Source organism: Heliangelus exortis, chromosome 2 (assembly GCF_036169615.1).
Source record: "Heliangelus exortis chromosome 2, bHelExo1.hap1, whole genome shotgun sequence".
NCBI lineage: Eukaryota > Metazoa > Chordata > Aves > Apodiformes > Trochilidae > Heliangelus > Heliangelus exortis.
Window position 1 is genome coordinate 138,078,812 of NC_092423.1, and position 24,286 is coordinate 138,103,097.

Consider the following 24,286-nt stretch of genomic DNA (forward strand, 5'->3'; position numbering starts at 1 on the left):
AGGATACCTGTTCTCTTGCTGGGAAAAATCCCAGAACTTGGACATGTCATTTTTATTAGAATTTGTTTATCAAATTCAAAATTTTCTGATGGGCAGGATGATTTGTTTTTTCCCAGGAACCCAGCTGAGCTTCAAGAAATCTCTGCCCACCAAACAGGTTTCCAGTTTGCTGCACCTTGGCAACAAGTATGGAGAGCTGGAAGACCATTCAGTTGGTCTTCACTGGGGATCTCAGTAGTGGTGGATCCCAGGGTGCCAGTGAAGGTAGGAAATTAACAGTTATTCCATTCCATGTCCAATTTACTTTTTTTCCCTCCTTAACCCTGGCTGAATTTTAATGTCTTTACCCTTTCAAAGACTTCTGTTTGATTTGGCATTTGTTAGCTTTCTAGGGAATGGGTAACGAAAACAACTACAATCTAATAAAAAAGTGCTCCCTGCCCCACTGGAAAGCTGAGAATACCCTTTTTCTGCCTTCCAAGAAGGCTTAAGCCAGGCACTGGTTCAGAAATATGAATCCTTAGATTCACAGAAAGAGGGCTGGGGATGACTTGAAAGATCAACTCAGGAAATGACAGACTCTGCTCCCAGGTTTTGTCCAGCCTGTTCTGTAAAGTCTTCCCTGACACGAATTCCCAGCTGCTCTGTCATATTCCTTGGCCAGTTTCATCATTAGGAAATTGTTTCCCAGGCTGGAGGACATGCCACAGTGGTCCTGAGGATACTGGGAGGTCAGGTATGATTACATGCTTGGGACACTAACAGAAAACTCAGTTTTGCTTTTTTAGCTAAATGTATTTTTAAAGATTGTCATTACTCTAACCCTGCCAAAGTAGCATCAGGGGAGTGATGGCCACAGAGAAAATGGGTAAGTGGGAAGAATGCAGGAGAGAAAGTTTAGAGCTAGAGGATAACTGCAGTTTGTCACTGGTCCTGTGATTTGCTGGATAGCTGTCACCACTACCTATCTGGCACATGAAGAAATGCACAACCCCCCCTAATTTGCAAAAACAACTGACAAGGCAGCTTTACTAGGAAACCAGTATTATCTAGCCAGACAAAGCTCCCTGGGTAAAGTCAAGTGGGGCTTGAAAAATCATTCTGAGGTTCACTTGGTATTTGAAGTACATTTTTAATTCTTACTGATCTATCAAGCCTTTTTGCTTTGCTAGCTTTGCATAGATTCAAGCTTTTCTCTGTGGCTAGTAATCTACAGTAAAAATAAAAATGAGAGATCAGCTTTCATTAAACCTCTTTATTTCAGAAGATGATAGTGATAGCAATATCCCTAAAGTAAAAGTATTCAAGCTATGAGGTATGGACCTTGTGTTCAGGATGTGAGCTGCCACTGCTCAAGAGCCATCACTTTCCCAGACCTGATACTGCTTACGTTACAAGATCTGATAAGAGCACAACTCAGGGTTCTATGGCAACAAATCTTTTAATTAATCTACTATCTGTGAAAAAACAATAGCAAATACTGAAGGGCATGTGTTAACCTAAATTATGAATATTCAACAGAGACATATGAAGAAGACAAACATATAGAACCTTCTGCTTGGCAGTTATCTATGCTGAGCTTTAAATTAGACACACAGGACAAATGGATTTAGTGCTGTGCCATGTTATTTCATCTACATTACTAAAATATACACAATTAGGGCCATCAATTCACAGACCCAAGTCCTACAAAATCAGCAAATTCCATGCTGTAAGCTATGCAATTTTGAAAACTAATGCTCTTTATTAGGTTCTACTTCTCAGTGTTTTATGGTTTTGCACTAACCACAGCATTTAACTACTCATAGGACAGTTCTACTAAGAAATGAACATTACTCTAGAGGAAAATCGTGGGAAGAATAAAGTTCATTTCCAAAGCTAGTAAAAGCAGATTGTGTGCTACAGGTTATCTCCCTGGGGCCAGGATGGGAAACTGAGGTTTCAGATTTAAGAATTATCCTTGAAATACATAATTTAATAAAATAAGGACTTCCTGGTAACGGCATTAGACTTTTACATCTCTTAACAAACACATCACATATCCAAAAAGAAATTATTTCTGGCATGAGAGATATAAAATATCATAAACCAACTGATTTCATCAATGGAAGACTCTTTCCTGCTGTGGGCTAATAAGCTAATAAATCACCCCAGCCAGCAAGTGCCAGGCATTTGCAGTAAGAACTGGCTGAGGGGAACAAGAACATCATAGATCTGCTCTTGCTTTTGAAGCTACAAGAAAGTAAAAACTCCAAAAGGACAAACAAGTATGAACATTATCAAAATTACTACACCTAATTCTACCTTTGGTATTAGAAATGTATTTGTACTGAAGTCACTGGGAAATTTTATAAATTATTTCTTCCTGTTTTATTCCTACTGTGAATATAAATATTTGTCTTTTCATTGAGATGCTTCTGTAGCTCATACTGATGTAAACATCTTTCATATACTCTAAGCAATTCAGTTGAGTAACACCAGTATAAAACTGCAAAAAGAAAATTGGAAACTATGTATTTCAGTGATATTGTCTTATCCAAATATCGATATAGTGCATTTTAGAAGCATAGCAAGTGGGATTGGCTTTCATACCAGTGGCTTCACAACAAAATTTAAATACCATATCCTCACTGGCTTCTTTATTTCCTTAGACATATGGAAAACACTCAGGCACAATTAAATATTTGTCATAAAACAATCTATTAATTATCATGATTCTGTGTAAATGAGCTGAAAATCATGTTCTTACTTGCTAAAAAGCTTCCATCTCTGCTGCATGTTTGTGCTCAGAACTAAACATGGCTGCAGATATGCTTCTTGATATAAGTGACCAATGGAAAATGAACAACTGCTGCTGAGGTTTTTCAGAACCAGCAGCCAACAATTTTTCTAAAGATAGTAGAGGGTCAGCAGGCCTTCACCTCTGCATCTCATAAAATTCTCTACTGACAGATCTTTGATTCGACTGACCAGAAATAGATTAAATCCCAATTAAGACATTCATATTTGTGGCAAGGCTTGAAAGAGAAAAGAAAGCCAGGGGGGAAGGTTACAATGTTTTTTAAGTTTAATCTTAACAGCACAAGACCTAACTTTAATTTTATTGATATCCATTCATTTCTACTGACGTAAATGGATTTACTCTTAAATTATGCCAGATGAAAACCAGGCTTGCTATTACCACATTCTGATGCATATAAACAGAACCTTTTTTGAAGTACCCTTTTTGAAGTACCATTTCTTCTAAAGCATGTCCTCAGAAAACATGCGTCCTCCAATGACCCAGATAAAATCAGAGAAAGGAGCAGTCTGGGGTGGGGAATGCCAGGGGAGAACTGCAGGGATAGCAGAGGAAGGAAAAGAGGAGATCTGGAGCAAACTTCTTTTGCTGTACCTGCATATGCACATAACCTTCACTGCTGCTGAATCCTGGGCACTAAACTCATAACCTCTGGGGCTGACACAAGACAACATGGTGGCTATTGACTTCCCTAGTAAAAAAGCAGTTTGTGATCTGTGTTATTTCTGAGATTGGTATTCTTGTATTTCATGTTTCAGTAAAAAAGCCTGCAGCAATCCTGCTGCTTCTAAAATTTGGAATCCCTTTTGCAGGTCCTCACAGGGCTACAGCTATGCAAACCTTACCATAAACTGCATTGCAGAGTTGTATATTCACCTGGATGCAAACCTTTAACCACAACCCATTCCTTCTGCTTGTGCTTACAAATACTCAAGCAGCTGTTTCAAGTTATTTGAAGGGGTTTAAGACTGAGTTATTTGATGGTGCCAAGCTAATGGAAACTGATGATGTCCATGACTTTTGATGAGTGCAAACATCCCCTCTGTCCAATCTGAAGTGAAAACAGAGAAGCTGTAATTTCTCACTTCTCTTTATAGCTGTGAAGGCTTAATCTTATAGGATTATGAAAGGTCCAGAGAAGGCTGGTCCTATTCTTGCCAATAGAGGATTTTTCAACATCTTCCATCCCACTCAACAATTAGTACACCTCTCTGCAACCAGAGGTCTCCCCAGTGCATCATCAATGGTGTCGTCCTTTCACTGTCACCTTCCTGCAGGCTACTGCAGCTCAGCTTCATCTCCCAGTCTTACAGTGCTGCCCAAGTCTTCCCTTCTTCTGGGGTCTATTTGTCTTTCTTCACTCTACCATTTATGTCTCACAGAAGCAAAAATCACAACTGAGACTCAACATCTGATGTGTGGTACCATGTTTCATCCTTTCACTACCTTCCTTGCTCAGAGGGTTACAGTTGGTAGTGTTTATGCTGGAATTTTGCATCATGACATTCCAGGTTTAGTTAGTCTCTAGGCTCTCTCATACTAACATAATTTTTAATATTATGTTATTAACCACAACCATCACATCAGAATCAGTGCTGCTATTCCTTATTTAAAACTCCTGCAACAACAAAGCAAGAACCCAACAGCAAGTCAGCTCCCCCAGAAAAACCACCTTTCTCCAAAAACTCAAAACAGGAGGGCCCTAAGACAAAAACATTACATAAAAGGTCCCCACACTACCCTATGCAGCTGTGTAATCCCTCTCCACACTGCTCCTCTTGCACTACTTCCAGCTTCTTCCTTCCCTTCCAATTGCTTTGATTAACATCCACCTGCAGTTTTGGGCATGCAGACTTAAAGCTCTGTTTTGAACTTTTAGGTGGGAGAACATTAAGGCATTCTTTAACCCTGTGATTTGCAGATCCAAAGAACATAGAAATAATAAGCACAAGTGGAATGAACGCATGCTTGTGTTTAAACCTAGTTTTTGTTGTGGGTTATTTAGGGGTTTTTTTGCCCCTGAAGGGCCCTGTAGAAAGCCTCATGGGATGAGATGAGGCCAGAGACAGCACCATAAAACATTTTCTTTCATAATAAGGTACTAGATTTTCAATCTATAGATTAATAGGTAAGCTTCTATTTCCCTAGCAGACTTACCCTCAAAGGGAACTTTTTAGAGCCATTTCCATAAACATCACTAACATTCCCAGTATGCAGCATATAAAAGCTGCAATATCCATCCTACACACTGGCAGCCTACTCTGGTCTATGTCTGCAACTATTTTCAGTAAAAGATCAACAAATGACTGTTTGCACAGCAGCATCTGCTCAGCAGAAATGTATAAATAAAAAAAGCCCCAACAATAACACAATGTGTTCACACAGTTTCAGGAATCTTAACTGCATCCAACAGCAGTTACTGTCTAGTGACTGAAATTCAGTTGCTTCTTTCCTCCAGGGCTACTGTTACCATACAAGCACCTGAAAGTCACAGAATCCAAATAACCATTAAGAAAACCTTGGTAAGTACATTTGTCTTCAACAGTAAAATCATTACATTGGGAACAGCAGGTCTGGATCCCCACAGAGAGTCTCCTTTTGATGTAGACCCAAAGCCACTTTGGCACCAGAGCCTCTTTTTGTACCCTGACTATTGCACACGTGCACTGTACAAGCCAATAAGCCCTTTCAAACAATGAGGTGGAAATCCCTGTACTTCAAAAAAATGTTCCAGGATACCCATCTAGATCTCTGAGGTGGCCGTTAACAGTCTGGCAGCTGGAGTTGGTGAGAATGGGTGTGCTTTTGATGAAGTTGTTGGTGTTGCTAACGAGATGCTCACTCTTCAAAACAGTGTGCCATCTAAATGACACTTTTTAGCACCTTTTTCTGATTCTTTTGATCCCAGTCTCCAATAAGCCTAACTTATTAATCACTGGTTATACTGTTGACTCTACTGCTGCTGTTTGACTTTTCTGAAAAAAAGACCAAGCAGTTAAAATAAGAAACTACTTAATGTCACTATTAGGCCAGAAAAAAAAAATGTGACTCTATGGGACATTACAGCCAGAGCAGTTCTAAAATGGGCTGCAGAGTTTTCCATGGACCCTATTGTATTATTGTATTATTGTTATTATTGAGGATGGTTCTGTTGAAAAGGCATTATTTCTGTGTACTGTGCTAGTGCTGGAAAAAATCTGGTGTCAGTCCAACAGCCATGGGCTGAGGTGTGCTATAACAGTGCCTAATTTTTCTGCCCCTGTGGTTGGTCTGACTGGATAAATCCTCAATGCCCCATGTGAGTATGAGGCCACGTCACTTCTTTCCTCTCTGTCCTCTCTAGGCCTTGATGATGCTGCATGCATGGGGAACTCTACCAGGAATGATGCAAGGATAGGGCAGTTTTTCATACACATAGAGAAGTTTGCTCTACCTGAAGATCCTGCTTTGGATTTTCCTACCCACTGACCTCACTTCTCACTCTGTGTCTTTCATGCTGTTTTTCCTATCTTGCATCCGAAGTCTGATGTGAACACTGAAGACTGCGTGTCTATGTACTTTGGGTTTTTCCATTTGATTTCACTAAATTTTCTATTTGAAGCAGTAGTGGTCCTTCAGTCCTATTGATCAGTTTTCATTTCACAAAGAGTCTAACATCAAACTATGTGTACCCTATAGAAACCACATTCATTCTCTCTCCATTTGTCTGTCCCCTGAGGCTGGTTGTTTACAGTTTACATTAAAACTGGAAATTTTGCTTTCTTATGTAGTTATATGCAACTCTTCCTTCCTTTCCTAATCCTTCAAGTGAGTACCATAGACAGAGGATATTTTATAAATCTGGATTTTTGTACATCTTTCCATGGGGAAGATCAGCAAAATACTCTCTCTCCCTAGATTTACAATTGTAAACAGAGATCAGAATCTGGCCCTTTTGAGAGAGGTGTTACTTTTGGAAGTAATCAGAACTAGATGCATTTAAAAGCAGTGATGCTGGCTGTACCTGATAATTGAACAATAGGTCTTAGGAACATTTACTTGTAAGGACAGGAGAACTTTGCTGAGGTATTGCTAAATAAGAGATCTACTAATAAGAAAAATATATACCAATGCTCTCAAATTCCTGGGAATGCCATGATAATCACTAGGCAGTAATCTCTGACAAGGTTAAATCTAATGTTATTCAATGGCTGCTCCCCAAAGTAGATTCCCTTTTGGTAGTAAAATCATTATCTTACTGTTCAAACATTCAGGCTTTCCTCTCTATTTCACAGTTCATAAAGCACCTTTATGGTGTTGAGATTGACTTTTTTTTTTTTTTCCCGAACAGACAGAAGACAGTTTGTTTTTCCTGCTTTGATTAAATCCTACATCCCATAAGCAGTGAACTTGTGATACTGCTCTGCTGTTTTTAATTGCCTCCTTCTATTAAGATGCCAGTGCTGTATGTCTTTCCTGCAGCCCCAGCACGATTTTGCTACGTGCCTGGCATTAGCACTGCTGGGGCTGAGGTTAATGTGTACAGTGTACAACTCATTAGCTGCACATTACTATCAGAGCCAAAAATCAACACGATTGATCCAACAATATGTCTGGGCTTGGGATAGAGACACAAATGAGGTCTCTCTAAAACCAAGGGTCAGCAACTTGGCACAATTTTTCCTGTGCACAGAGAAAGCTTTTCTTCCTACCTATTCATCAGAGAAGGTACAAATGACAACTAATATGGGCCTCATTAAAAATGAGAAGAGGAAACCCCTTGGAGAGGGCAGGGAGGCTCCCTCCCTATCAATTTTTTCTAATCAGTCCTTTACTAAGGCTTTTATTTACATTACAGTAAAGACGATGTGGAGCTTGAAGGTAGCTGTGGGGCTTGGGGCTTAGGAGACTCATTGGACTAATTATCTTGATGTGCACTATCAATTACTGTCCAGTTAAGCAGAGAGTATAACTGCAGGCAGAAATAAATCATCAGAACTGAAAGATCTGGGGGAAGGGAATAAAAGGTTGGGGTTTTTTACCAGCACTATTATTTCTTTTAGTTAAAACTCCAGTGTCAAAACATTTCCCATCTTAAAATAACTAAAAGAAAACAGACACTAGTTTAGGAGTGGGAGAAAGGAGAGGAATGGTACAAGAAACCTTTTCAGTCATGGATTTCTTTCAAGTACAGTTCTTATGAGGATTTTACTCACAAGTCAGGCACTCTTGCCACAGTCAGGCCCTGAAATCAGTACTTCGGAATAAGCTATTTTACATATGCTATCATAATGTTCTTTCTTCCTCAGTAACCCAGGATGGTGAAAATGCTATTGATACAATTAGTCTGTACACAAAATACTTCCCTGCAGTCTCCAGAGTTGTTGTGTGGCAATAATTGTCTAATGGCACATTTTTGTAAGGGCTGTCATGGCGTTATGGGCGTAATTTTATTTTTACAGGGTATGATAATAAGGTAAAAGGCTGGCGTTAATAGCCTTAGGAACCTACTACATAAACAAAGGCTGTAGATTAAAATTGGAGTCTGCATTAAGTGAATTCTTGACACACTGAAAATTATAACTCATATAACATTTCTCTCCCCACTGTTTTAAAAAACTTATCTATTCTTTTAAAGGCCAGTCCCTCTATCCAAAAGAGAACACAGCTTCTACTGATGGTATTTTTAGAAAATCTTTTTATTTTTCTGCATCAACAGTTATTTTGCAAAACAGGATACAAGGCATGTATAGCTGCTGTTTGTACCAGTGATACTCTGCTCTTTGGCAACACCCCTCAAACATTAACCAGTTCCTAAAAGTAATTGTGGGCAGAGCCAACACACCTTTGACTTCAAGCTGAGTGCGTGAGCAGGGTGGGATAAGACTGTGCAAAGACATGGCTGCTCTTTTGCCAAAAGTTTTCTCCATAGCAATCACATGAGGGTCCTGGAGAGGAGAAGGACAGCAGGGCAGAAAGAAGAGGGTTTTTTAATGACATGTTCTGCTGCTTTCTAATCTATTTATTCATGCTATTAATCAAAAGGCTGAAATGGGAGCATTGTTGTGCTAAAAAAATGCCCCAATGACTGGGGTGAGAGGAATTCACACTGGGCAGAGCCTGAAGGTCAACACACCCCTTATGGGCCCCTCCATTCCCCTGAAGGCGATTTTTAACTTCAGGAGACAAAACCAGAATATGAGAATGAAGTAACTTTGAACAGAAAAAATGCAGCTTGATGGGAACTTAATGTTTGGAAAATCTGGGATTTTCTAAAATGGACAATCCCTTTCCTTTCAAACTTGTTATATGGAACCACTTAGCAGAAAAAATTTAGATGAATGAGAGAGCAGACACAGTGCAAGAGTGTAGCTCTTGCAAAACAACCTTATTTTTCAGCACACCTCTATGGCAGCAATGTGTAACCAGGGCAGCTCAGCCCTGGTGATGTAAGAATAAATCTGTTTGTCCTGTACAACTGAAGTGGGATCTAGGGGCCAGAGGGTGTGCTGTATTTCCAGTGGTGCTTGGGTCAGCATGGCGGATGGAGGAGATGCTCAGGGCTTTGCTACTGCTCAGCCTGCACTTGCCTTGCTCTTTATTGCAGCTGAGTTTGCCCCAAAAGATTGCCTTAATACCAGCCTCCACATCCTAGGCAACTCCAGACACCTGGAATGAGCTTCACACCTTTCCCAACCCACACGCTGCTCTGCAGGTTATCTTTCTCCCTCCCTGCATCTCACAGTTGGGCAAGCATAGGTGCTCCCCTTCCCTACCCCCACCACTGCTGAACACCTGACTTGCCTCAGTAGAATGAGGCAGAAACACATCAGGGAACAAGGAAACCAGTCGTTTTGGTGCTTAATCAGTTAAAAATAATTGGGAAGAGCACCCTTCACTCCCCACTGATGGATGGACTTGATATGGGTTCATTTGAGGTCTCTGCTTCCTTATGTAACATGTGTTTTATTAAGGAGAGGCTCACGCTGCATTTAAATCACATTTGAAAACCAAGGAGCATCACTGTCTCCAATTTATTCACTGTCTTTTTTGCAATATTTACTGTCAGAGGCTGAGAGAAAAAAGGAGGCCTTTCACCTGCTTCTGAAGAAAGGGAATCAAAGGCTGCCTTGACATCACATCTGTCTTTCCTGCTTTTTTTCCCAACTGAACATGACTGCAAATATGTTCAAAGATGGGCTTTCAAACCTGAGAAGCCCCAGAAGATGAGCTGACCCTGTACATGCCTGAGGGGAGGTGGACCCTTTTAGACAAATCCAATTGTAGCTGCCAAGGTGAAAGGTAGAGAGGCCCACTATACTGAAAATTTAGCATGATCTAAGAAAAAAATTCCTCTCCTAGCAAAGAAAGTTTCTGCTCCAACAAAATCCAGCCCAGCCAAGAAGTTCAGGTTTGGGTTATGTTGAAAGAAGTGTTAGCATCCATGCTGAGGCTGCTGCTCTGTGCAAAGTATCCAGTGCCCAGGAGCACATCAGGACATGCTCCTACAGCCACTATCTTACCATGCTGGAGGAACTGAGAAACAGCTTCCACATCCTGGGGAGGCAGTGAACTCCCCCGTTTCCTTTCAGCATCCTCTCCTCCTTCCAAACTACAGCCCATCATTTCCCCTCTCAAGCCCTATCCCAGGTTTCTTGGTGGGACATCTGCAGACATCCCTCTCACAGAAGAGCCACAGGCTGCCACACTGGATCAGACCTGTGCTCACAATTCCTCCTGATGCAGGAAGGGAGAAGTTAAATAAAACCTCATGGCAAGATAATATTAAGAAAGAACTTTTTTGTCAGTCCTGGGGTTCCCAGGGACAGTGACAGCAATATGCTGCTTTGTATGGAAAAAGTCAAGTGAGTTGTTAGGATGGTTAGATCAAAACTGAGGCTGAGGGAGGGAGAGCAGGATGTGATTACCTCTGCTGGGATCTGGCCAGAACTAATGCAGCCCTGGAGGAAAGGGCAAGGGGACATGCAGGGCCCCACTTTACACTTCAGCTCAATCTCTGCAAGAACAATTTAACACCTGAAGGCTACCACAGGCACACTGGCACTCACTCACCATTTAACTGCACTCTGTAATTATCTGACAGAGGGGTTTTCCTTCACTACAACAACCAAACTGTATGACAGACATACAGGCTTTTGAACTCAGGTCCTCCATGCATCACCATCATATTCCTATAATTTTTCACTACATATTAACATATTAAACATTTTTTCTTTCCAATCCCCTTGCACTGAGCACTGCTGTCTGACTTAGAATCATTTGCTCTGCTCTCATTGGCACGAGAAGAAATAACACGGGTGTTACAGATTAAGCCTGGCAAAGCCTTTAAAGCAGTACAGTGAATGAAATGGTCGTTTTCAGCCTGAGTTTTCCTTAATATATCCATTTACTGAAGGCACTTGAAGCAAGAAGGGAATGATATCACTGCTGATAAAAGTGGCCTGTGAAGGAACCTTGCTGAACCTGGGAAAGGAAATTACTCTTCATGCTATTTCAGGTCTGTCTTTCCTAAGAACAGGCTGATTGCTATCCCAGATAATGACAACTGTTAATGTAATTAAGCACTGTGTTGTGGTGTTTTACAAAGCACACAAATAAGTTCCAGAATGAATAACCTACAAGGTTAAGTGACACGGGGCAAAAGAAAGACTCTGCATTTGGATATGAGTGCTCTACACCAAATAATTACTTGGGATTTAAAAGTAGAATTTCTAATTTAGGACACACAGAAGATTTTGTGACTTAAGGTATGTGTAAGATCCAGAAGGTCAGATCAGTTTTAAGATTATGACCAACTGCATATTACCAAGATGAGAAAACAGGTCTTTCTCTAACCACTCAAAGCAGGAGACCAGGAGCAAATTGCCTTGATCTTCTTCCTGGCCATTATAGATGGGTCATATTTCCAAACATGCCTAGATAGTAAATAAAATAGAGACTGAAATAAAAAAACAACCAAAGAAACCTGGAGAGACTAGAAATTGCAAAGGAGACCACACTACAGAAATCTGATTTCCTTGCAAATAAATTAGGCATTTGACTAATAGTTTTTGTAGCACAAGCCCACGTTTCTAGCAGGTTATTTATCTGGTTAAACTATATGATGATTTGCACTGGAGACTAAGACCCAATACAACCCAAAATTCACCGTAGTTTCAGCCTAAACATACACAGGTACTTTCCAGATCCAGAACACTGACTAGGGATAAGTACAACCCAAATTTTATTTTTGAACTTGCCACTGGTTCAGTTTGTGCAGCTGATGAGGCAGGTAGCCCAAAGGAAGAGCTATACACTGTCTACAGAGAGAGCTCTGTCTCCCAGATCCTGCCCCTGGCCATGGGCTCCAAACACTTCTCTTGCACCAGGATTTGCACTTGTCATAAACCCTAAGGAAAGCTAATGCTGCCCCACCAAAAGTAAGGCGTTTTCTACCAGCATAACTACCTGATCTGGTTCAGGGTCAGACACAAACTGCCACCAAGAAGAGGTAGAAGAGCTCAGGGGAACAGCAGCAGCAACTCCAACCATGGACATGGCCATGCCAGGGTTTTTAAAATGCTGCCTAGCAGCTGTTGTGCTAGGAGAAGGAGGTTGAAATCAGGTATTCACAATGTTAAATAAAGGCAAAATGGTTTAAGTATATGACAGGCTAGTGACTTTCTCATGCAAAGGTATTTTGAGCTTGCTTTTACAATTTGGAAATTGTATAAAATTTTAAAACTTAAGTTTCTATCCCATTCTTTGAAAACTTATTTGTCTGTGATGAGAATAGCAACACAGCCTTGTTGCTATCTAGTTTTGCTAACCAGTGAACACACTGCTGAAGGAAATGGTAAAACAGAAATGTTTTATTTTCATACTTGGGGAAAAAAACAACCTCAAACACACTCTCATGTCATTTACCTAAATCTTGTTTAGACAGCTTGCATGGCTCACAATCTTGTGTTATCACTGCCTCCTCAGAATTAGAGAGAGAGCAGGAAGATAAATATAATACTGCAATATACAGCTTGATACTGAAGATGGTGATTCTGCTGTGACATATCTTGCACTTTAGTTCTAACACGATAATATGGTTATCTATGGTTTCAGGAGGCTGAGCATCCTCTAATATATTAACACACATTTCATTTTGAAGATAGTGCCAGGAGCTGGAAAACAACTCCAATTTGCTGTGCTGCTTTGGTTATTTCCCCTCCAACATCAGATGTTTTCTCTCCTCTGATCCATAAACCAGATTTGAGGGAGCAGTGATACATTCTCCCTGCGCAGGCAGAGCAACTTGAAGCAGGAGCCGAGTGCTGGAGTTAAGATCTAGAGAGAAAAGCCCATAAGGGCGCTTTTTCTGCAGCTTCAAACATTAACATTACAAAAGACACCTTGCAACAACTCCTATTTTTAAGTTTCTCAAAGGAGCTTTCAGATCGTTTTAAGAAGCCCACTGCCTGTAAGACATTTGACATCCAGAAAGGAGAAAAGCCAGTCTCTGGCTGCTGAAGCTCTTTTTCTTTCCTCCAAGCCCGCATTTAAAGTGTCACTGTCAGAGTGAGGACAGGGAGAGACACAGAGCTTGGGGTTTCATTTAGATTTTTTTTTTTTTTTAATGACCAGCTATAAGCCTGGCGCCTGGATACAGCTTCAGCTTCCCCTGACATCAGTCATGCTTTTGCTTTTGTGGCCAACTGCTGAATTGGCAAAAGCTACCTTTGCAAAATCACTTTTGTCAGAACACCTTTTTGTGTTTGCATTAAAAAAAGCAAAAACACAGATAAAGCTTCTGCCAACAACAACTTGGTCTATTGGGTCAGAATTACGAAGTGATAAAATAAACTACCATTTACTCAGTGTTTTAGCTCTCCAGTGCAAGAGCAGAATTTGCTCCTCAAGGAAGAACTCAATGGTGGGTGGATTTGTATAAAGAGAAAAGCAGCAAAGCCTGTTTCAGCTCCTCTATAAGCCACAGGATGTGCAGAACTATAAAAAATTGTGGGGAAAAAAAGAAAAAAAAAAAAAAAAAAAAAGAGGTGGATAAGACATCTATTCAAGGTTTCAAAGCATTCTTGGAAAGAAGAAGGGCAATTAACACACACAAAGAAAAGCTCCTCAGTTAGGATCACATTACTTTCTTTTTTTCCATTTGGCCACTGAAAGTATCTTTACAGAGAGCATTAGAAGAAGGAAAGACCTGGAAAGATTAAAACCCAGATGTAGATGTTCCCTGCTGCTTAGCATGCTTGTTAATCCCACAGATCTTGCTGAAGGGAAAAAACAAATACAAGAAAGAAAATGTGATGGGGAATGCATACACTTTGTTACAAACTGGTACTTGGCATCTCTTGCATATACAGAAAAGTTTTAGGATGCTGGTAACTAACACAACTCCCTATTCCTTGGCCAGTTTCAGAAACTTCCCATAAGGTCAAAGTCAGGACAAGGTTAGTGACTTAATAAAAGAGGGAATATAGCATGTCTAATGATTGCTTCTGGCTGTTTTTCTCCTTACCTACAAGAATGCCACAGTGAGATTTTGTTTTCTTAAAGTGCCACAGAGCTCTTTGCTCTGCAGACAGACCCTCACAGGGCACAGCTGGGGACATGGTGGGCCTCCGAGCTGAAGACATAGGGTGGTCTTCAGAGGGAAGTTTGGTGAAGGTAGAAGAATCCTGTTAGCATGCAATTGCTTTGCACCTTAGATAACCTATTTTTTTTAATGTTACCCACCTGAGGGAGGCTCCGCTAATGAACCTATTTTTGTAGTACCATAAAGGTTGAACTTTAGAGCTAAGTTTAGACCAGAGACATATAAAAACTGTCAAACTAGGAAATAGCTTAATGAAAGCAGAGAGTAATCACAGTAAATTACAGTGAAATTTCTATGGGATTACATTTTGCATTCCTCAAACAAGCAGAGGAATTAGTCTCACTTAGCGTTGTTTTATTTTGCTGAGAACTCACTGTAAGGATATCTAAGTAACATAATGTGATGACTTAAAAAGCTGTCTTAAAAGTTACAGTCTAAGATTATTTCAAAACTGCAGCCCATGGGAAAATAACAAGATATACCACAAAATATCATGGAGAAAAAAAAAAATTAATGGTAGTAATAAGATGAATACAAAGAACATGATCTATTTGGTGGCTGCTAATAACAAGGTCCCTTTCTCAAGTCTAAAAGTTAGAAATGAAACAGTAGAGGATATGGTAAGGAAGTTTACCCCAGAGGAAAGCTGGTAGAACTGATATTCTTCCAAAAATCACTACAGAATTTAATCTCTCCCCATTGGCAAACCCAAGTTTTATATGAGAAGCACTGAGGAAATATCCTGTGCCGTAACTCACCCAGCTGCCTTGAACACCTCCTTTGAAACAGTACACATACAGTTCTCAGTTCTCATATATACAGTGTATATAACTACCTCTACCATCCTAGGGGTTATCTTTCTTTCACCCAGACTTTACAGTCTGCAGTCTGATAAAAAAGTAAAAGTAATTTTACATGGCATTTTACCATATGTAGCGATTTTCTCCAGTTCTCCAACATGAAAACAATCTGGGTACTTTTGATCTCTGATTACTATTGCATGTCTCTGGATGGTTAGTTCAGTAAAAAAAATGTTGACTTTTGGGTAACAATGCTGCTGAAAATCTCTCAAGGCTCATTATTGATGATAGTCACTATAAATAAACTGAAATGTGCAGAGAGTTGCAGCCTGACCCTATTAAAGATAAAACAAATTTCACCACTAAATTCAGCAGGACCTTAAATGGATCCATGATGTAACACAAAATGAGATCCTAGTACATAAGGGGGAAAAAAACCAAACCAAACCAACCAAACAAAAAACAGAGGAGAAAAAAGCATGTGAACAGGACATAGTATAATAACTGTAAGGAAAGAAATTTGTAAACACAGCAGTGTGCCATGGATCTGCTTAAAATGACATGTGAATACTTTACATATAAGGTGTAGGTGATGCACTAACAGAGCAGTTACCCTTTCAGAGGATTTTGCAACAAAAGCTTCTTCTGTTTTTCATAAGTTTATAGAAATCGATACATAAGGGAAACAAAGATTAAAGACCCTATGTCTATACCGGGGTCTGTACTTTTAATACTGTTAAAGTTTACTTAACAATGTTTTGGTGTTTCAAGCCCAAATTATTTCCTCAAATTTTTACATTTTCTACAGCACTAAGTCACAGAAATGTGCTGTCCTCCCCACCCTCAAAGACTGGATGGTGGGGCAGGACAAGTACAAAATCTTCCTGAAAGGTTTTGTAATCTGCCTCTCTAGCAGGGGTGTGGAGTGACCTACTTTTTGCTAAAAATTAACGGTGTGCCTTCTTAGAGGGTGTTAGATAGAAATGTGACACCTCTGTCTGTGGCTCCCATGCTTTCATCTGCAAAATTCCAAACAGAACTAACACGTACAGTATTTTTTTCAGGGCAGTCACAGGCAGCTTTCCACACCTGTGCTGGAGGCATGGGTTGAAAGGGTAGAGTTTACATTGTGGTCATTTTTCCTTGCACCCCAGCTGGAGTGGCAGAGAGGCTGTGAACAGCTGTCCAGGCTATATCTGAATGAGAGGTCTTTCTAGGCACAATTCTAATGCTGCTACTATAGCAAATCCACACTTATCTGCTGGTACAGTGCCTAAAAGTAAGTCTGAGACTACTGATTTAAAATCAGATCATCTCATAATGATATCATCCCTGTGCATTTATGAGCTGTCTTTCCACAGGCCAATAGATCCCAAACTACATTTGAACTGAACACCAGGTTTCACCTGTGGCATAATATTCTCATAATCTCATAAAATTCTCATATTTTGAGAATCAAACTATGCAAGACACAGGATAAGAGTTGAAGTTGCAAAATCAGCCTCATCACAGGAGATCTGCTGAAACACAGGGTTACAATTAAAGAACAAGCTCCTAGACACCATCTCGTGCTCCAGACCATGTCCTGCTTCTGTGGTCAGGCACAGCAAAGGAGTGGACCATGGACTGAGTAACTGGTTACTTCCCAGCCTGGGAGTAGGAAGGTGACACATCAGATACGTGAAAAAGAGACAAAAAGCTGGGGAGGTTTGAGGCTGATGTCAGTTTTTGTGACTCATGTCCCATGCCTGAATTTGACAGATCATGAGATTTTTGATCTCCTAGAAAAATGCTAGTGGGCATAAAGAAGTGAAGACTCAGGAAACTTTCTAGTTTTTGAAGTTTTTTTAAAAAGCACAAAATTTGGCACATTATGAAAAGAAGGTCTTCATGGAAAACTAAATCAAAACCCAGAACCTCTTGTAGTGTCTTCACTTCCAGTCAATACTGAATTCAGGAACATAGAGAAAGTGAGAAAGAGAGAACTCAGAAATTAAAATAAGATTATTTTTGTTACCTTTTCTGCAAGCCAGCCCAGATGCCTAATTTCTCGACTTCCAGCAATTCCTGTTTTACCCAGCTGGTCTCTGACCTCTGCAATCACCCTGGGGTTGAGCTCATTGACACTGGTGTGGATGGCATTGAACCAGGCCTGGGCTGTAGCTGAATCCTTACTCCTGAGCACCACGGTGTGCTTGGCATCAGGTGAATGGACTTCAATAAGCCTAGAAAAAGTGGGGAAAAACATTATGTTCACTCAGATACTGTTAGGCAGCTAAATTTATTACCTTGCTTGGTGTTAGCAATGAGTTAAAAAGACCTAGCACTAAAAACTTAACTTTACAACACCTGAATATAGTAGGCTCATCTGAAATGAATTCAGGTGTGTATTAGCATGATGAAAAAATCCTTGAGAAGAGGATTTGCCAATGCTGATGAAACCCTACATCTACCATGTCAATAAGTGTTTCTAATATAAAGGCAAGAGGAGCATTCACTGACACAGCAACCACCCAGAACTGCCTGGGAAATGACTGCAGAAAAGCTGGAGATGAACTGCTGCCTCCCTCAGCAGGGTATCACGGCATGCCCAGAGTTACTCTGTGCTTATTTTACTCATTCGGACAGAAACAAAAAACACCCTCATCCCAAATGTAGGAGTTTACTTAGGATCGTGCTGTGGTTTCAGTGACACCACTAAACATCAACCAGAAGTCCAGCACTGTCAGCCTTGCCCATGAGTTACCAATATCCTCAATGCTCCATTTAAATCCTGCTAACAGTGGCAGCAAAAAGTGGTAACCACAACCATATGATTGCTGCTGACAGGCATCTTAATACAGTTTTCCAAACTCCCATGTAGAGAGATGGTTTTCTTTCAAAAAAACCACCATGTTTACTAGACCACTTTGGGGGCTTCCACCCTGTCACTGTGGTTTGAAAAACACAGATGAACACAGCTTTCAGGAAAATGAATCCTGTTCATCGTGGTTATGGGACCTGTGCCAATACCTTTGCTAACAACAGCAACAACAACAAAAATGCCTTGAAAGGCAGCTTCATTTATTTCAGCTCTGTTCTCAGTGAGGTTAAATTAGTTATTAGTGGGCTTTGTGTGCTCTGTATATCTTCATGGGTCACTTTTACCTGAACATTTGTTAAATAACCCACTAAGTAACAGCCTGCTTTATCTATTGATAATAAAACCAGTCACTGGTCATTACTCATCATCTGACTCTGTATAACATTTGTGCTTTTCAATTATACACATACAGTGACTACCCCTGAACACTGCCCAGGCAAATTCAACCTGGGATCTGAGCCTAAGCACATACTTCTATCCTATGTATGGCTGCCTGATCTCTGGGACACACAATGCCTCCTTTCTGTACCAGAAAAGTAATTAGATCAGTGGAATTTATTCAGGTTGAGGTTCAAGACAGTACTGTAATGCAAATATTTGTTATGCAATTACAAAATCCTGCTATTTGGAGCTTAACTAACAATTAAGAGGTTTTAATTAATCGGTTAAAGCAGAGCAGAATCCAGAACAGAGAGTGACTCGATCTGAAGAGCTCTCTGGGGCTGTGAGACTGAGGACTGCTGCTCTTGTGTTTGCCCATTTTGGGAAGGGGAGGTCTCCAAGTAAACACTGCTCTAAAGATAGAAAAGGTCATGATTTTCCAAACTCAGCAGATGAACAGTTCAGGGTCCTAAATCACTGTTAGGTTAGTTTAAGATCTGGGTTGATTTTTCAGAAAGTGATGAGCCAACACAGTAATACGTTTCCACAGTAAAGCTTCTGGAGCTCAGCACTGTCTGGAAATAAAGGAGTATAACTGAATGAGCTTCCAAATGACAAGTTACTTCCCTCCAATTTGAGGAAAGTTTAAATTCTTACTTAAATCACATAGATTAACATACAACTATTTTGCTACTTGGGCCTTGATTGAAATGTATTTCCCTTGATGGTGGCTATTTAAGTATTTCTATGAGTTCTGTCCCCTAAAATAATGAATGTTTAAAAAGTTCTTCACAAATCTGTTTAAGTGATTCTATATTATGCATATTCCATTACATACACATTCTACTGAGACACTGATGTATGTATTCTAATATACATATGCACACATACACACTGAGCCATGCTGCAAAAATACTCTTAAAATATCATCCCTCAGTGACTTCTAATGGGGTTAATTTGAGGACTGCTTGTCAGACATCAAATGTTGATGGTGATTTACTAACAACGGCAGAAAGTCTATCCATTTCCTTGAGCTGAGTAACAGGAAGACTGGACAATACGTGCTACAGTTCTCAAAAGTGTGTTCAAAATGGGAACAAACACTGCTTTGACAGCCCTGGAACTGAACCCTCTTATGCACGGAACTGGTCCAGCTCAAGGAATACATCTGGAAGAGTGGTTCCTGGGCAAAATGCTAGGTATGGTACCATTTTCTTCATACTTTAAGAACAACAGTCTAAATCTTCCACTGCCTGAATTCTGCTACTGGCTATTTTTATCTGAGCACAGAGCTATCCCTAAGAAACCATGCTTGTGGATTTTTGCTGAGGATCCAGGACTCCCATCTCCACAGTCAGTTGGGATAGGTATATTAACAGAAACTTATAATTTTCCCAGAAACCCATGGGGTCCAACTAAAATCAGACACAGAAAGTGCTGCATGCTATAAACTTTTCATTTTTCTGCTTTTCAGCCTACACTGTTTTGAGTCAGAAGTCCATTTTTGTATACTGCTTTTTGTATAACAGCTGAGTGACAGCATTTCCATATTTTTTGAAAAGCAAAAAATACCAGTGACCTTAGTAAACTCCAACACTAAAACACTTAAATGCTTCCAGCAGTCAAGCCATTGTAGCTTTGATTTGTTCCTTGGCTAAAATGACCACTGCTTACTGACTTCTGTTTATCTGCAGTTCAGTGATAAAGTTCCCTTAATTCCCCACTGAATTGAAATATTTAGGGCAATGCCACAGCTGTGTTTATTCTCACACTCCACCACAGTTATGTAAATACTGCATATGGAGCCATTTCTGATAAAGCCCATACCAACCCAAAGGAATTATATGTTAGCTCTCGATGGCTGCCAAGATGTACGGCATCTCTCCAGCTTGGCAAGGCATATGAATGATATCACATTTTCTCAGAGATCATTTGGCAAACCTTACAATAAAAGTAATTTTCTCTCTCATTCTCAAAGAGTCCCTCTGAGTCAAGGAGTGTTTCCAGCATTCCCGTCTCCACCCAAAGAGCATGGGGCTGAGACAAGAACCAAGCATCTCCAAATGCCATAACCTCGCACCTAAGAGGCTGGAACTCCCTCCCTTGCTGCATCTCTTAGAGATTATGCTTTACAGAGGATCAGAAGAAGTTGAAATCAAATGTTTGATAGACCATACTCATTCCACATTTGATAAGGCTAGAATTCTATAGAAGTTTTCATTATCTAAGAAATTGCTTTTATCAAATCTCTTGAGAACACTTCTCTCACCAGTACTGGCCCAGGACCAAATCATTCACTCTTTTACTCTTTGAGCCTTTTCCTGGGTCATATTATGTATTCGATGACTTTAAAAGTGTGGAGAAAACCCCTTGAAGTTAATGGTAAACTGGAGCCAGAGTCATTCAAGTCCATCATGCTACTTTGATTTTGCACTGGCAAAGCCAGGAGCAAAACACTCTGTCTCTGCAAACTTAAAAAGAGATCAAGGCCCAAATTGCTTGCTCCGTCTCCTCAGTCACTCTCTGCACATGAAACCACGATAAATAATTCTGATGATTTCTGAGGGTGCAAACACTGAAGTCTTTCCTTCATAAGAGGAATTTAGAGGAACAAAATCAGAGATTATATTTAAATAGTTGCAGGTTTTGTTATAAAAGAAGTCAAAAACCCTCCTAAGGTTCTTCTGCAGTTCTACATGCAGCATCAGGAGATAAACCAGGAATAAAATACATTAAGATTAAGCGATGGGAACTTTGGGTTTAGTCTGAAAGGAAAATATTCCAGAGAGAGACTGCTAGGCTCTGAATGAGTTCTGCACCATGCACTGAAGAAGCATCTTCATTTGATGCTCCTAGATGGAGGTGAAAACAATTTTGCCAAGCAAGTGCTATTTGGTAATCAAGTGGAATTTTTCTATGTGAGTGTCTCTCAGTCCTCTCACCATCACAAGGGTACATGCTGTATTAAAACTTACCTGCTTGCTTTCAATTGACAGTGGTAAAAATGATGCAGATACTTGTCTCTTGGGAGCCGGACTAGACGGATGTCCAAACAAAGGGTGTATATATCGCTAATGAGCTATCACTGTTGATTTCATGTCTATTTTCTGCCAGCTGGGCCTTAATAAAAGGAAACTCAGCAGATTTGAACTACATGGAAGTATGGAAAGGACTTGGCTCTCTAATGTACTTTCTGACACAACTGTGTGCCAACACTGAGTGATCTGCAGAGAATTTTGCACACTGCCTTCTCTACCCAAAACAACAGCACAAGTAATTTAATAATTTTTAAATATCTATGGATGCTAGGGAACATCCTTACATTTTCCCTGCATTGCCTAGAAGACCCCTTATCTTTTTTTCTTAAAGTTTATTTCATATTCTGGTTGTAGTAGTGCTGAATATTGGAAACCCAAAAATACACAGTCCAGCCTTCTTCATGTATGATGGCAGCCCAGCACCCAGGGCTCATAATGTGCCTGTAATTTGCCCTTTGCAGCCATACAAATGACTACACAAGGTGCATGAAGGAGCAGCTTTGAATGAATCATCTGAAAATCTTGTTCATTGATTAATGGCAGATCAAGCCAGACCAGAGTATAAGACTGAAATCCAATTTGTGGATAGGCTGAGGATGATCTGTACAAGGGGATCAAGTGCATCCACAGTAAGTATGCAGATGACATCAAATTGGGATGGAGTGTTGCTCTGCCTGAGTGTAGGAAGGCTCTACAGAAGGACCTGGACAGGCTGGACTGATGGGCTGAGGCAATACTGTATGAGGTTCAATAAGGGCAAGCACTGGGTCCCTCACTTGGGTCACAACAACCCTGTGCAATGCTGCAGGCCTGGGGAAAAGTGGCTGGAAAGCTGCTCAACAGAAAAGGACCTGGGGGTGTTGATTGACAGGTGTCTGAATATGAGTCAGCAGTGTGCCCAGGTGGCCAAGAAGGCAAAGAGCATCCTGGCCTAAATCTGAAAATACTGTAGCCAGCAGGACTAGGGAAGTGATCGTGCCCCTGTACTCAGCACTGGTGAGGCCACACTTCAAATAGTGTGTTCAGTTTGGGGCCCCCCACAACATGAAAGACATTGAGGTGCTGGAGCAAGTTCAGAGAAGAGGAACAAAGCTGGTGAATGGTCTGGAGAAAAAGTCTAAGGCAGGGAACTGAGATTGTTGAGTCTGGAGAAAAAGGAGCCTGTGGGGGAGACCTTATTGTCTACAACAGCTTGATAGGAGGTGGTAGAGATGTGGGAATTGGTCTCTTCTCCCTGCTAACAAGTGATAGAACAAGAGGAAATGGTCTCAAGTCGCACCAGGGGAGGCTTACTTTGGGTATTAGAAGAAACTTCATCACTGAAAGAGTTATCATTGGAACAGGCTGCCCAGGGAAAATGGTTGAATTACTGTTCCAGGAGGTGTTTAAAAGATGTGTAGAGGTGGTACTTAGGGACATGGTTTAGCACTGGACTCAGTAGAATTAGGTTAATGGTTGGACTCAATGATCTTAAAGGTTTTTTCCAACCAGAATAATTCTGTGATAAGTGAGGGAAAACCAATCTCTAAGCACAGGACAACAATCAGGCAGAAAGAGGGTCTTGAGGTTAACACTGGTTCACAACATAACACAAAGACCATGGGGATGAGCAGCATAGCAGAAAACTGAAACATTTCTGTATCAACTTCATTTGGTATCAAAATTGTTCTGCAGCATTATTTAGCAGCAGCTTGGATGTCAGCACTTACATACCTTTACATACAGACACACATAAAACACTACAAGCTCTTTGCCCTCCTTTGTCCTGTCCTGTAGCACTGACACGGGTTTCCTGCTCTCCCTCCTCTTTTTATCTGCTACACATTTCTTGGAGCATTTCTTTCTCCATCTCTTCAGTGCTTTGATTTTTCTGTTCTGTTTTTTTTTTTTCAAAAATGTTCAAATCAAAGTTATCTGACTTTTTCAGACCTCCCCCTTTTTTTCCAGTGGCTGAAAAAAACCCACACCAAAATACGGCGCAAAAACCCACTAGCAAATCTTTTTTTTTCTCCATTAAATCATTATTTAAATATTTTCACAGAAAAGAAAAAAAAAAAAACCACTTTGTTTAAAAGTTTGTTGATTAAAAATACAGCTGAAAGTGTTCTGCTGTCCTCGGTTACTGCCACCTCCACACCACACACATCCTTCCTTGCCACCCACTCACCGTGACAGGCTTTATTCCTGTCAGGTCACACTTGGTCCCCTTCACATATAGACACAGACATGCACAAAATTTTATTCACACTCACATGTCTGCATGCATGTACAGACACTTTTTTGGAGTAGCACGTGCAGGAAGTTTGCCAATTCCTATTCAATTTGTGCTGGAGATGGGAAAGAACATCAGGACCTCACCTGTCTGGCCCCATGTCATTGAGCCTAGGGAAAAGAAGCAATTTGTTTTTCAAGAAAGTGAGACATGATTAATCCCAGATTCACCAGGACCTGCACAGACTAAAGGCCAGTCACACATGTCAGAATTACCCAGTTCTACACTGGTATCTCAAACACCCCATGGGAAAACTCAGGGATTTTCACCGTGTCCCCAAATCCTGGCACATTCCCCGAGCAATCCATTTCTTAAACTGATGCAGGTCCTTAGGACAATAGAAAGCTATTTTAAAGTGATTAAACACAGCAAAAATTAAAAGTAAATAAAAGTAAACGAACATCCAAAGTTCAACATATTTTGTTGTTGTGTTTGAGTAAATGAATACCCTTGAGGCTGCTCTGCAGAAAATGATCTTCAGGTTGTCTGGATTTGGATTTTTTTCCCAGAAGCTTAGATGGTGATTTAATTCAAAAGAGACCAAAACA

At 40.4% G+C, this 24,286-nt stretch overlaps 1 protein-coding gene across 1 annotated transcript in view; it reads right to left on the reverse strand.

The window, feature by feature from the left end:
* Positions 1–24,286, reverse strand: part of SNTB1 (syntrophin beta 1) — a 107,583-nt gene that overhangs the window by 22,214 nt on the left and 61,083 nt on the right. Inside the window, exon 3 of the mRNA XM_071738288.1 lies at positions 17,202–17,409. Coding sequence (XP_071594389.1) covers positions 17,202–17,409 — 208 coding nt within the window. The remainder of the gene's footprint in view (positions 1–17,201; positions 17,410–24,286) is intronic.